The following is a 13,060-nucleotide window of genomic DNA, read 5'->3' as shown; positions in this document are numbered from 1 at the left end:
GGATGGCATCCAGAGCCTTGATAGAGGAAAGAGAAGGTATATTTCTTCCTTTTGAGGAAAGGATGAAAAGGTAGGTGTAGGTACTGTATATAAAGGGATGTGTGGGAGGCTGGAAGCAGTGGTCCTAAAGGAGGTCTGGCCAGATGGTTTCCATCGCACTGTGATTCCAAAAGCAAAGCCATTCTATATTAAATGGGGGTGGTAGAATCTGCAAGGAAGTAATTGAGAGCAACAAGCAAAATGTCATTTTGAGACGGTCTCTTTGGGAATGGAGAATTAGTGGGAAATGGGGAGAATGATTGCCAAAGAACCACACCCTTGCCTTCATCTTCTTTTGTTTCAGGGGTATCTCTTTTGTTTCAGGATCGAGTACAACCCATAATTGTAACACGTAGATCCTTTACTGTCTGGGCCATGCTCACTCTGGCATGTCATGTTCTACCACCCCGCCCCTCCCCACCTGCCTCCCTCCTGTGGTCAGCCCTTAGAACTTTTCCTCTTTGCTCAGAGAAACCCATACAAGTCTTTGTGTCTGCCTGGAGTGTCCCACTTCATCTTCATACTTTGGAGAATCCCTCTTATCCTTCAGGACCAACTCAAATGTCAGCTCCTCAAAGGTTTTCCTTGACTGTCTTAGGCAGAGAGAGTTCATTCCTTTGCTCAGAGACTGCACAGAATTGTGCTTAGGAACATGAACTCTGCAGTCACACTACCAGGGTTTGATCCTGGCTCTCCTATTTAGTAGATTTGTGTCCTTGGGCAACTTACTTAACCTCTCTGTGTCTAGGTTTCCTTGACTTTAAAATGGTAATAGTCCTAGGATCCACCTTACTGGGTTGTTATGAGGATTACATAAAATAATATTTGGCGAGCATCTATAACAGAGAGGTAGTTAGTATGTGAAGGTGAACTGTTATCCTTCAACTATTCCTTTAGTTGTGCAATTTGTGTTAATTGCTTCCTCTCTGGTCTTGCAGAGCTGTGTCCATATTTCTCTTCCAACACCTACTATACTGTTTGATCTTTCCCCTTGGATTGTGGACTCTTACTGGGTAGGGTAGAGAGCTTGTTATTTTGGTTTCACACACACACCTATTACTTTGCCTGGGATGAAATAGGTATTCAGTAGATGATTGATTGGTTGGCTGCTAATTCTGGTTCAGAGGAATATGACTTATGATTGTTTATGAAGAGTTCCCATAGAAACTTGGTTTGATTTTTCTAGCAACCCCACAAAGGAGACAGAAATAGCAGCGGATTTGTTTCTCAGTAAATGTGAAAAATACGAGCAGTTCTGTACTGTTTTATTTTGCAATTTAAGTGTGAAAATATGCAGAAATGTCCTTTTTTATTAAATAAGTCAAATATGATCAGAAGACAAGGGAGCATAATAAGCCACAGATAATCTTCTTTGGTGAATTTTAAAGAGGTATTATTTTTCATTTACTGTTTATAGTAGGAAATCACTACCTTCTGAAAGCATACCTTTTTTTATTATTATTATTTCAACAAATATTTATTGAGTACCTACTGTGAGCCAAGTACTTTTCTAGGCACAGAGTATGCAAAAGTGAAGAGAACAAAGAAAATTTCCCATTCTCACCTGACTGGGTGGAGCTGGACAATAAACAAAATAATAATGTAATATCAAATGTACCTGTTTTTGTACAGCAATTTAGAGAAAATATCCATGGTTTTCAAAAGTTAAGTCAATCTATATTAAATTCTGTATTTTCTTCAATTGCTTGAATCCAGGGACCATTATTTGTCAGCCAATAGAATCTCCTCTTAAGATCATTATAATAGGGTTTCCAACATTTATTTAAAATCTTCTTCATTGGGGCACCTAGGTGGCTCAGTCGGTTGAGCATCAGACTTCGGCTTAGGTCATGATCTCATGGTTTGTGAGTTCGAGCCCTGCATTGGCTTGCTGCTCTCAGCACAGAGCCCACTTTGGATCTGTCCCCTGTCTCTCTGCCTCTCCCCTGCTCGTGCTCTCTCTTTCTCAAAAATAAATAAAAAAACATTAAAGAATATTAAAATCCTCTTCAGGCTTACAGTTTATTGGTGGACTTCAGTTTACCCACCAGATTGCATTTAAAAAAAAAGCCCTGAAGATTATGAAAACATTTCTGAAATACAGTTTGTATAAATGGTAATGATCAGGCTGGGAGACTGATTCTTGGCAATCTTTGGCTATTCATGGCAATTAATAACAGTGGTAACAAAGTCATTAGCAAAGTGTAGCATTTTGATATATAATGTGTTACATTATAAACACATCATAAAAATATCACCATAAAGTTCTGTGGATTTTTATTAGACTATTTTTTTAAATCCTCCATATTTCAGTTATTTGAATGGTTTAGAGTAGTGCCATTGACATGAACAGACTCAGAAACATAATTACCTTTTAGATCAATGAGAGGGAAATCAAATACAGATGAGCTTACTTAATAATTATGTGCATATAGTGAAGGAAACAATCAGCAAAACTAAAAGGCAACCGACAGAATGGGAGAAGATATTTGCAAATGACATATCAGATAAAGGGTTAGAATCCAAAAATCTATAAATAACTTCTCAAACTCAACACCCAAAAAACAAATAATCCAGTGAAGAAACGGGCAAAAGACATGAATAGACACTTCTCCAAAAAACACATCCAGATGGCCAACTGACACATGAAAAAATGCTCAGCATCACTCATCATCAGGGAAATACAAATCAAAACCACAATGAGATACCACCTTACACCTGTCAGAATGGCTGACATTAACAACTCAGGCAACAACACATGTTGGCGAGGATGTGGAGAAAGAGGATCTCTTTTGCATTGTTGGTGGCAATGCAAGCTGGTGCGGCCACTCTGGAAAACAGTATGGAGGTTCCTCAAAAAATTAAAAATGTAACTACCCTGTGACCCAGCAATTTCACTACTATGCATCTATCCACGACATACAGGTGTGCTGTTTCGAAGGGACACATGCACCCCCATGTTTATAGCAGCACTATAAACAATAGCCAAAGTATGGAAAGAGCCCAAATGTCCATCGATGGATGAGTGGATAAAGAAGATGTGGTGTACATATATACGATGGAGTATTACTCGGCAATCAAAAAGAATGAAATCTTGCCATTTGCAACTACGTGGATGGAACTGGAGAGTATGATGCTAAGTGAAATTAGTCAGAGAAAGACAAAAATCATATGACTTCACTCAGATGAGGACCTTAAGAGACAAAACAGATGCACATAAGGGAAGGGAAATAAAAATAATATAAAAACAGGAAGGGGGACAAAACAGAAGAGACTCATAAATATGGAGAACAAACAGAGGGTACTGGAGGGGTTGTGGGAGGGGGGATGGGCTAAGTGGGTAAGGGGCACTAAGGAATCTACTCCTGAAATCATTGTTGCACTATATGCTAACTAATTTGGATGTAAATTTTAAAAAATAAAAAATAAAATTCAAAAAAGAACTAAATATAATTGGAAAAAAAATTAAATTAAAAACATAATTACGTGCATAAAATAGTGTGATGACACATTGTGATGTCCTCTTGCTTCTGCTTTTGGTTAATTGCTAAGATAGATGAAAGTGCTCCTTTTCCTTTAAAACAATCAATGTTCCGGTAAGTTATCCATTCATTGAGTATTTTAATCTGACACTTATAGCATGTCCCTCCATTGCTGCAAATAGCAAATCTTTTGCTTAGTAATGAAAGCGAATTAACCCTGAACCATAAAGCAGGAAAGAAATCTGTTATTTCTTGAAAGAAAGAAATTTCTAGAATTTCTTTCTTTCTGTTATTTCTAGAAAGAAATCTGTGCTTTCCTGAAACGCACAGAGGACGTAGATGCGGATATAACTGCCACCATAAGTGCTTCTGAGGATCTCTTTGAATGGGGAGATGTTCATTATGGCCACCCTTGACGTCATGGTGGTGTCTAGGGTTTGGCCCATGTGCTCCTATCAGTTTTTTGTTGCTGTTGCTTGTTTGCTTGTTTTTCTGGTGAATACCTTCAGGGAACTGAAGGAACTTTGGCTTTTACTATGAGTGAGATGAGGAGGTATTGAGGGGTTTTAAGTGGAGTAGTGACATGATCCAACTTTATGGGATTCCTCTGGCTGCTCTATTGAGAATAGATGGAAGGGAGGCAAGGTAGAAGCACTGAAGCCAGGTAAGGGACTTATCCAGGTATAAGATGATGGTGGCTTGGAGTAGGTGGTAGCATGGAAGCAGTGAGAAGTGGTTGGATTCGCGATAAGTTTTGAAGGGAAAATCAACAGAATTTGTTGGTGGGTGTGACTGGTATGAAAGGTAAGGGTCAGCTGAACCCTTGTGCTAAGCTGAACAACTGCAAGGATGAAGCTGCAAAATTGATCAGATGGGTGAGGATCAGCAGCGAGGGGAGAGCAGGATTTAGGGGAAATGATAAAGTGCTCTTGACATTTCAAGTTGCTCTCCCACTGCTAGCCCTGGGATGCTCCTGAACCTGGATTCCCTCACCACCCACTCCATGTCCCAGGTCCCCATTTCAGGTTCTCTTTGAGAACTTTACTAGATCTTCCCATCCTGCTCTGTGTCGTTGGAAAATCATAAGGAGCTCATGGCTTGGCCAGCACCTTGTCTGAGAGGTTATTGAGAGTCCTTAGTCAGTTGGAATCCAGGTGGGAAGGTTAGTGAAGAGTTTGGGTGGTTATTGTTCCCTTACCTTGCTCACAGATTGTTGGTAATGGTGGTTGAATCTTGGCAGCCATATTGTTTTTTATAGCAATATAGCTTATGCTGTCATTAAGGGAATAGTAATTAGTCTTTAGAGTTAAAATAAATGTGTGGCATTGTAAACCCATGATAAAGATGTTGCTGAGAGGCGTTGTTGAGACAGTTCATTCAAAATCCTGATTCCAGTTGAAGGCCCTCCTTTTCTGATTCTGAACTGTTGGCTTACTTTTGTATACTAGTTCAGGGCTTTGTAAATTTTACTTTGCATGTGAATCATGGGGATCTTTTTTGGATGCGGTTCTGATTAAGTAGGTCTTATAGGAATGGGAGGACTGATAGTCTGTATTTCTAACGTTAATTCCAGGTAAAGATGCTGCTGTTACTAGTCTAAGAACCTAACTCTTCAGTGGCATGGTCCTTGTTGAATTTCTGGGGTCTATTCCACTGATGACCCTCCCAACAAAGATCTAGACACCTCTATACTAAATAACGTGGCCCTGGAAGAAAGGGAGACATTAAAGTCAGTGGAGAGCAGTGAGAAGGTTATGCTGGGACCTGTAGACGCAGGAGCAAGGAAGGAAGCAAAAGAATAGAGGCAGAAATGATCACCTTCCTCCAAATGCATGGCGTTTGTTCCCATCTCCAGAATTGGCAGTCTAGGAAATTGAATTTAATCAGACTACATCTTGGAGGATGTGGATTAGCAGGCTGACTTGGGACTGTGAAACATATCTACTTGCAATATTTCACTGACTACATGTCATATACAATATAATTTTAAATAGCACATGGGCACTTTAGGTGGTCCATGGACCACCAATATTTTCTTATAATCTTAATGGTCCTGTTACTGTCTATTTATGGTATGAATTTAGATATCTGCTCTCCTCTGCAGTCTGTGAGCCTTCTGCATGCAGTGACCATGTCTCATTTGTATTTCTATCTCTAGGCCCTGCCCATCATTATGGCTCAATAAATGGAAAGGGGCTGGGTTATTTTGGCCAGGGATTCTGTAATAGATGTAGGTAAATTCTCTTGGGTTTCATTGTTAGTTAGCACCATTTGTGCTAGAACATAATAATTTTAACAAAAATGTAAAGACCTGGGGGAAAATGTTTTCAAAATTTTCTAATGACTTCTTGGTGAATAGGGGTCAGTTTTATAGATATTAGTGGTGTTTTGAGAATATAAATTAGGATTCAGGAAGAAAATGCTAAACTGTTTAAAGTCTGTGTTTAAAATCTTAGCTTTGTAAAGGACGTCTTTCCTATTTATTTACAAACTGTAAATACGAAATACTTTTTATACATTTTCTCACCATCCCTTAAATAAGAATGAGAAGATATTAACAAAGGACTTCCTTCTTCCTTCTTTCCTTCCTTCCTTTCTCCCTTCCTTCCTTCCTTCCTTCCTTCCTTCCTTCCTTCTTTCCTTCCTTCCTTCTCTTCCTTCCTTTCTTCTTTCCTCTTTCCTTCAGGCATACATTTTATTGACTTGTGATTTGCCTTTCTAGTGGGATTGGCAATGAGGATGTTTAATAATACAATTTGAACTATGGTTTACAAGGAAAAGTTGGGATCACTTAGTTTCCTTAGACTGCTCTTTAAAATACAAACAACGGGGGCACCTGGGTGGCTCAGTGGGCTAAGTATCTGACTTCAGCTCAGGTCATGATCTGCAGTTTGTGGGTTCGAGCCCCGCCCTGGACTCTGTGCTGACAGCTCGGAGCCTGGAGCCTGCTTTGGATTCTGTGTCTCCCTGTCTCTTTGCCCCTCCCCTGCTTGAGCTCTGTCTCTCTCTGTTTCTCTCTCAAAAATAAGTAAATATTAAAAAATTAAAAACAGACATCAAACAGCGTTGGATTTTCTGATGATTAGTAGTGTGTATTAATTGTACAACGTTTTGGGAAAATTTAAAGAAGAAAATAAAAATCACACCTGCTTTCCACCATGAAGGGGTAACATGTTGGCATATTGTGTGTGTGTGTGTGTGTGTGTGTGTGTGTGTGTGTGTGTGTGTGTGTATCTGCCTATTTTGTAATAATATTCTTGTCTGGTTTTGGAATCAGGTAATGCTGGTCTCATAGAATGAATTGAGAAGTATGCTTTCCTCTTCAGTTGCTTGGAATAGCTTGTGTAGAATTGCATTATTTTTTTCTTATATAGTTGTTGTAATTTACCAGGTAAACCTTCTGAGCCTGACATTTTCTTTTGGGGAAGTTACCTATTTCTTTGTTGAATGAACTTGGTTGATTGTGTCAAGAAATTTCTCTAGTTCATCTAAGTTGGTGAATGTATTAGTATAAATTTATTTGTAATGTTCCCTCTTAATTTTTTTAATTAAAAAATTGTTTTTACATTTATTTATTTTTGAGAGACAGAGAGAGACAGAGCTCAAGTGGGGGAGGGGAAGAGAGAGAAGGAGACACAGAATTCGAAACAGGCTCCAGGCTCCAAGCTGTCAGCACAGAGCCCAGTGCGGGGCTCAAACCCACAAACTGTGAGATCATGACCTGAGCTGAAGTCGGACGCCCAACCGACTAAGCCACCCAGGCACCCCCATTATTCTTTTAATGTCTATAAAATATGTAATGATATCATCTGTCATTCCTGTTGTTGGTAAGTTGTGTCTTTCTGTTTTGGCTAAAAACCAAAGTTTGTCGATTTTATTAGCCAAAGATGTATCAATCTGGCTAAAGTTTTCTCAATTTTATTGGTCTCAAGTAAGTAACTTTTCATTTCATTGATTTTTTTTCTGTATTGCTTTTTGGTTTTCTGTTTGATTGATTTCAACTGATATAGTTTTTTTTTCCTTTTTTTTCCTACTAAATTTGGGCTTAATTTGCTTAAGGTAGAAGCAGAATTTATTGATTTGAGATTTTTTTTCTGATATAGGTGTTTTGTGCTATACATTTCCCCAAAATACTGCTTTAGCGTCTTTGTCACATTCTTCCACTACAAAATATATTCTAATTTCTTTTTATTTCTTCTTTGATCAATAGGCTTAACATTGTGTCACTTAGTTTAAAATTATTTGGGGATTTTTTTCCTAAGGTATTTCTGTTACTAATTTCAAATTTAATTCCACTGTGGCCAGATGACATGCTTTTTTATGAATTGAATTCTTTTAAGTTTGTGGAGACTTGTTTACAGACCCAGTAATTGGTCTATCTCAATACATGTTCACTGTGAACTTAGGGAAAAAAATATGTATTCTGCTACTGTAGGGTGAAGTATTGTTGAAATGTCAATTAAGTCAATTTGGTTGACAGTGTTGTTCAAGTCTTCTATATCCTTATTGATTTTTTGTCTACTGTTCTATCAGTTATGAAAGAGATAACATACTTCTGGCTCTAGTTGTGAATTTGTCTATTTCTCTTCACAGACTTTTTTTGGTTTATGTATTTTGAAGTTTTTATTAAATGTAAAAATGTTTAGGATTTTTATGTCTTCCTGATGAGCTAAACCTTGTGTCGTTATGAAATGACTTTCTCTGTCCTTGGTATTATTATTTTTTCTAAAATTTTCTTTGATATTAATATCCAGCTTTTTAAAATTAGCATTAGCATGTTATTATCTTTTTCTATTCTTCTATCTTTAACCTACTTCTCTCTTTATCTTTAAAGTGCATTTCTCCTAGGCACCACATAGTTCGGTTTTACTTTTTATTTCCAATATGACAATGTCTGTCTTTTAATCGGGGATATTTAGTCCATTTATATTTAATGTACTTATTGATATGGTTAGGTTTAAGTTTATTGTGTTGTTATTTACTTTTTATTCCATATGTTCTGTATTCTCTTTTCCTCTTTTTCTGCCTTTTTTCATTGTTAAGAGTATTTTTTATGATTCTGTTTTATTTCCTTTTTAAGCTTATTAACTGTAACTTTTTATTTTGCTGTTTTAAAGGTTGCTTTAGGGTTTTTAGTATACATATTTACCTGGCATATTCTAGATAGTCAATATATACTTATTGAATGAACAAATGATTGCCCTACGTGCCTAGGGCAAAGGGCTGCTGAGAGCCAGAGGTATCAAGAATGGTCATCAGTCCTGTGTTGTTAGTCATTCCTTTCCAGCTTTTATTTTCCTCTTTCTTCACACCAAGTTAGTATGGATATTGGCTTTAATATTCCTGTCTTGATGTTTGTCTCTTGAGGATAGGTGTCTGTATCTTCCCCACTACTCCCCCCTTCCCAATAATATTTTAACAAACAGATGTTTTATCCTTAGGTGGTGCTTTCTGCAGGCTTTTTTGAAAGTGTGTGGATTGAGGCTGTGGCCTTGACTTATCATGGCCAAACCCTAAAAGTAACACCCTTATCAGGAAGAACAGACAATTTAAGGAATTGGGTAGGAAAAAGCTTCAAAATAATGGTCTACATTTAGGATTAGCTGATCTCAGCAAACTACACATAGAAAAGAAATTCAGACCTAACAGATTTTCTCCATTCTTGGAATGCCACCAGTTATTTCAAGCCTCTTAAATATTAAAAAAAAAAATCATTGAAATTCTTGATTAAAAAAGAAAAATTTATGCTCTCTCTCTCTCCCTCTCTCTTTTTTTTTCCAGCAAGTAACCGGCAGAAGTTTTGGTGATAAAGATTTTCGGACAGGGTTAGAAAATGGAATCCTTCTCTGCGAGTAAGTATAGCCTATTGTTCAATTGGTTTTGCTCAAGAAGAATCATCAATACTGTTCAGTTCATCTGTAAAGCTTCGTATTTTGTTTTGCATTTTATTCATAGTTTGATTCTGAGATTTTAAAAAATCACTGGGCTAGGCAGTAAACCTAAGTAGGTGAGGAAGTTTTAGCGTACGGTAGGGGGGGAAGTGATGGGGACTGTGGCATTTCTAATCAGGTAAAGAAGATGTATCTGGTAGCTGCTACTCAGCTCCAACCAGTATTTATAATGTAGGAATCTGGGCCCAGGTAATTGGAAGGATGTGGACCCATTTGTAGTGAAAGTAGCAGCTTTTCTCCCCTGTATCCCCCAAGCAAAAGCAATTTGTGCCATGTGAAGCAATGCATCTAATTACTTACAACTTCTTAAAGCATGGCAGTTAATGTTCCTCACTGGGCTTGCTCCCCTGACGCATTTTGAATATATTATGCTACTGGCAAATTTCAAATGTGAACAATAACTGCCATGTTTAACTTTTATGGTTTGAACCTGGGTTTTGTCATAAAGCGCGGCTGTGGGGATGGTTTCAAGAGCTTTCTGTGAAGTGGTTCTAGACAAAATAAACTAGAGAGTTAACACTTAGAGATGGATGAACATACACTTTAAGGTCTCAAAACTTGAACTTAATAGGCTCTATAATTCAGATACTGATTTTTTGTTCCATTGAGGTGAAATGTACACACAGGAAAAACACAGCTCCAGATATACAACCTGATGGATTTTGAGAACTGTGTACATGCATGTAGCCTAAACCCTGATGAAGATATAGGACAGCAAATTCCCTCTTGTCCCCTCCCAATCCATCTCAACCACCTCTAGAAAAACACTGTTCGAATTTCTATCACCATAGCATTTATTTGCCTTATATCTTGAACTTTGTGGATGTGAAATTACATAGAATGCACCTTTATTTTGGCGACTTCCAGAATATTGTTTGGGACCTACCAGTGTAGTTGAAAGACTTCCGGTTTTGGAGCCTGAGAGCTAGAAATGCAAGTCTTACTGTACCCCTTAGATCATTTAACCTTCTTGAGTCTCAATCTTTTCTTTCTAAAATGGTAATGAAAAGTTACAACTCTTGCTTACTTCATAAACTTTTTATGAATTTCAATGAGATAATGTGGGTGAGGTGCTTTGAAAAATTACATTTGCTATACAAATGTTGATTATAGGCAGCACTTTTTAACACAGTTCATGCCAGCATTTTTTTCCTGCTCCCCACTGTCCTTTTTTCCTCAAAGAGAAATTAACATGCCCTGATTGTTGTTTCCATTCCTTCCTTCCTGTGGAGCCTCTTCTCTCTTCTCATACTTTACTTCCCTCATTGCCTCTTTTCCCTTTATTAAATCTAAATCTGAGCTCATCTCTTACATAAACCATACTTAGTTTAGCATCTCCCCAGAGATAAACCCAGGCAGACTCCAAATACTTCCCTTGTGTTCTAACACCTGCTTCTCCAATGATTCTGGGCTTAGCCCTCTCCTGATGTTACAGACTAGCCACAATCTGATCTAATTTATGTGCATCATGCTGTCTTAATTCTGTTGAAGTGGGTCTTTGGTACCAATTTTTGTTTAGCTAACATTTGCTTCAAAAACTCTTGTAGGCGTCCATCTCTCCACTATATTCCCGTGAATAAATCTGTGAAGGAGTAGCATTGCTTGCCAGACTTTAGACTGAGAAGGCTCATCTGAAGCTGAAGCTCTGGGTCTGGAGACATTTGCACGCATAGAACTTGCTTCTTACCTAGATAAAGATGTTGAGTCAGAGGATGGATTCTGTCATGTGAGCAGTGGCACTATCCATTGGCCTTTCACAAACACATTACTGAATGTTAGAGTTGTTTAGGGGTGGAGGGATGGGGCTTGGGCCTAGGAAATATTATGGTTAGCAAGATAGAGGCACAGATTATAGCCAGGGGCCTCTTTAAGTTATAAAGGGTTTGGACTGCTGACAGCCAAGAATGACGCTGAGTGAACTGGCCAACACAGAGGCTTGGACAAGTGTTACTGAACGGCCAAAATAAGTGAGTTATTGTCGGTCTTCTACACGTGGAAGATTAGACCCACTGGTGTATTTGAAGGAGTCTGAGGACCAGGGTCAAGTCTTGGCTTCCTTGTGGGACTCCAGCTGGCAGCTCCAGCAGAGTTTGCTAAGGTGAAATGAACTGCATCAAAAGAGCCAGTAGCATGAGTCTCAGTCAGAGGCTTTGAGAGAAAGCTGGGTCAGCAGCTGGAGAAACCAGATACAAACAGATTTCTAAGTCCAGGACCCACAGAGCAATGAGAAACAAAAGCATGGCCCAAAAGCTGAATGCACTGAAGGTTGGGAGCAATGGAAGAAGATTTTCCCCTCGTCTTTGGTCGGGGCGGGGGCATGGCTAAGTTTTATCCAAGCTGGAGCACACTGGGCTGCTGTAGACTGAGATCAGCAGGTTTGTTTTCTGGGACTTGTATCCAGAGACCCATCTGGCAAGAAGAGGGACTTGCATTGTTCCAGGGGTGGGGCTGGTTGATGGCAAGGACCGAAAGGCAGGAAACTCCGTTTGGAGGGTCTCAGGAAAGTGTGGGTTCCCAGTCAGTGGATCCATATAGGTTTTAAGCACCTGTGTTTGGAGAGTAGAGAAGAATGTGTAAGGCTGTGCCACTCTGTAGAAGCAGAGGGAGTTTCGTGGATGCTGGTGATTCAGGAGTTCTAACTCCAAACCTCCACTCATGTAGCAACGCTTAACAACGTAAGAAGAAATCCCTATAATTTCAGATTTAGAAAACTAGCAATTCAGCTCTTCTGAGACAGGCTTTCATAACATACAGCCCTCTTTTTAAAAATTGTTGGGTTTTTCAACTTTATATTATTCAAAACAGAAGCCCAGTTCGTGTCTTGTAATAGTGTAATGACCCCAGTTGAAAAATACATGAACGGCATCAGTGAATGGTTCCTTTTGTTCAGCAAACTCTCGTCTTTTTGTCTGAGTTAGATCAGCTCTAAATGGTGGTTGCAACTGGAGAGACATGCTCTTTGTTCACTAAACATTTCCTGAGTTGTTTATGAGTCTGGAAAAAAATTCGTAGTTCTCATCAAACAGAGGTCACCCTTCTGTGCCTGGGGCCTGATTTCCCTTCTTACCAAACTTTCATGTGGCCTGTAAGAACTATTATCATACCCATTTTACAGAGGAACGAAGAACGGCACAGAGGATTCAAGAACTTGGCTGAGGTTATACAGATAAGAAAGCTTTACATTCAGAAGTCTGATTCCTTAGCTTTTGCTCTGAACGACTGTCCTGTGCCTACAGTTGGGATTTCAGTGGGAGAGAAAAGCAGGAGGTTTGGTTGGAGGTTAGTGATGGTGGCATGGAATTGGTGCCAGAAAACACTGAGCAAGCAGAGGAGGGCAGTGCAGAGGATAACCACTGGGTCTCAGCATGACGGAGTGTGAAGAAGGACTGCATGGGGTTGGTGGTCTTGGGATGTAAGTATCAAGGGCCTGGTGGTCCTTCTTAAGAAGGCAAGTCCCATGAGAGTGAAAGCATGAGAGAGCGAAGAGGCTAAGGAGGCTCTAGTCTGCAGAAGATGTAGGGATTTCAGCTTTCTTACGTAGAGCCGTGAAAACCAGATGGAGACAAAGGCAAGGGTGCTGATGTTTAC

General features: G+C 39.1%; 1 protein-coding gene across 13 annotated transcripts in view; it reads left to right on the top strand.

Annotated features, from left to right (window-relative positions):
- The window catches only part of LIMCH1 (LIM and calponin homology domains 1), a 327,424-nt gene that overhangs the window by 117,449 nt on the left and 196,915 nt on the right, over positions 1-13,060 (top strand). For all 13 annotated transcript variants that reach the window (XM_030313975.1, XM_030313969.1, XM_030313970.1 and 10 more), the window contains exon 2: positions 9,303-9,373. In XM_030313975.1, the coding sequence (XP_030169835.1) occupies positions 9,303-9,373 (71 nt within the window). The remainder of the gene's footprint in view (positions 1-9,302; positions 9,374-13,060) is intronic.

The sequence above is a fragment of the Lynx canadensis genome, chromosome B1 (assembly GCF_007474595.2).
Source record: "Lynx canadensis isolate LIC74 chromosome B1, mLynCan4.pri.v2, whole genome shotgun sequence".
Taxonomy (NCBI): domain Eukaryota; kingdom Metazoa; phylum Chordata; class Mammalia; order Carnivora; family Felidae; genus Lynx; species Lynx canadensis.
This window is presented reverse-complemented; position numbering and strand designations above follow the sequence as displayed.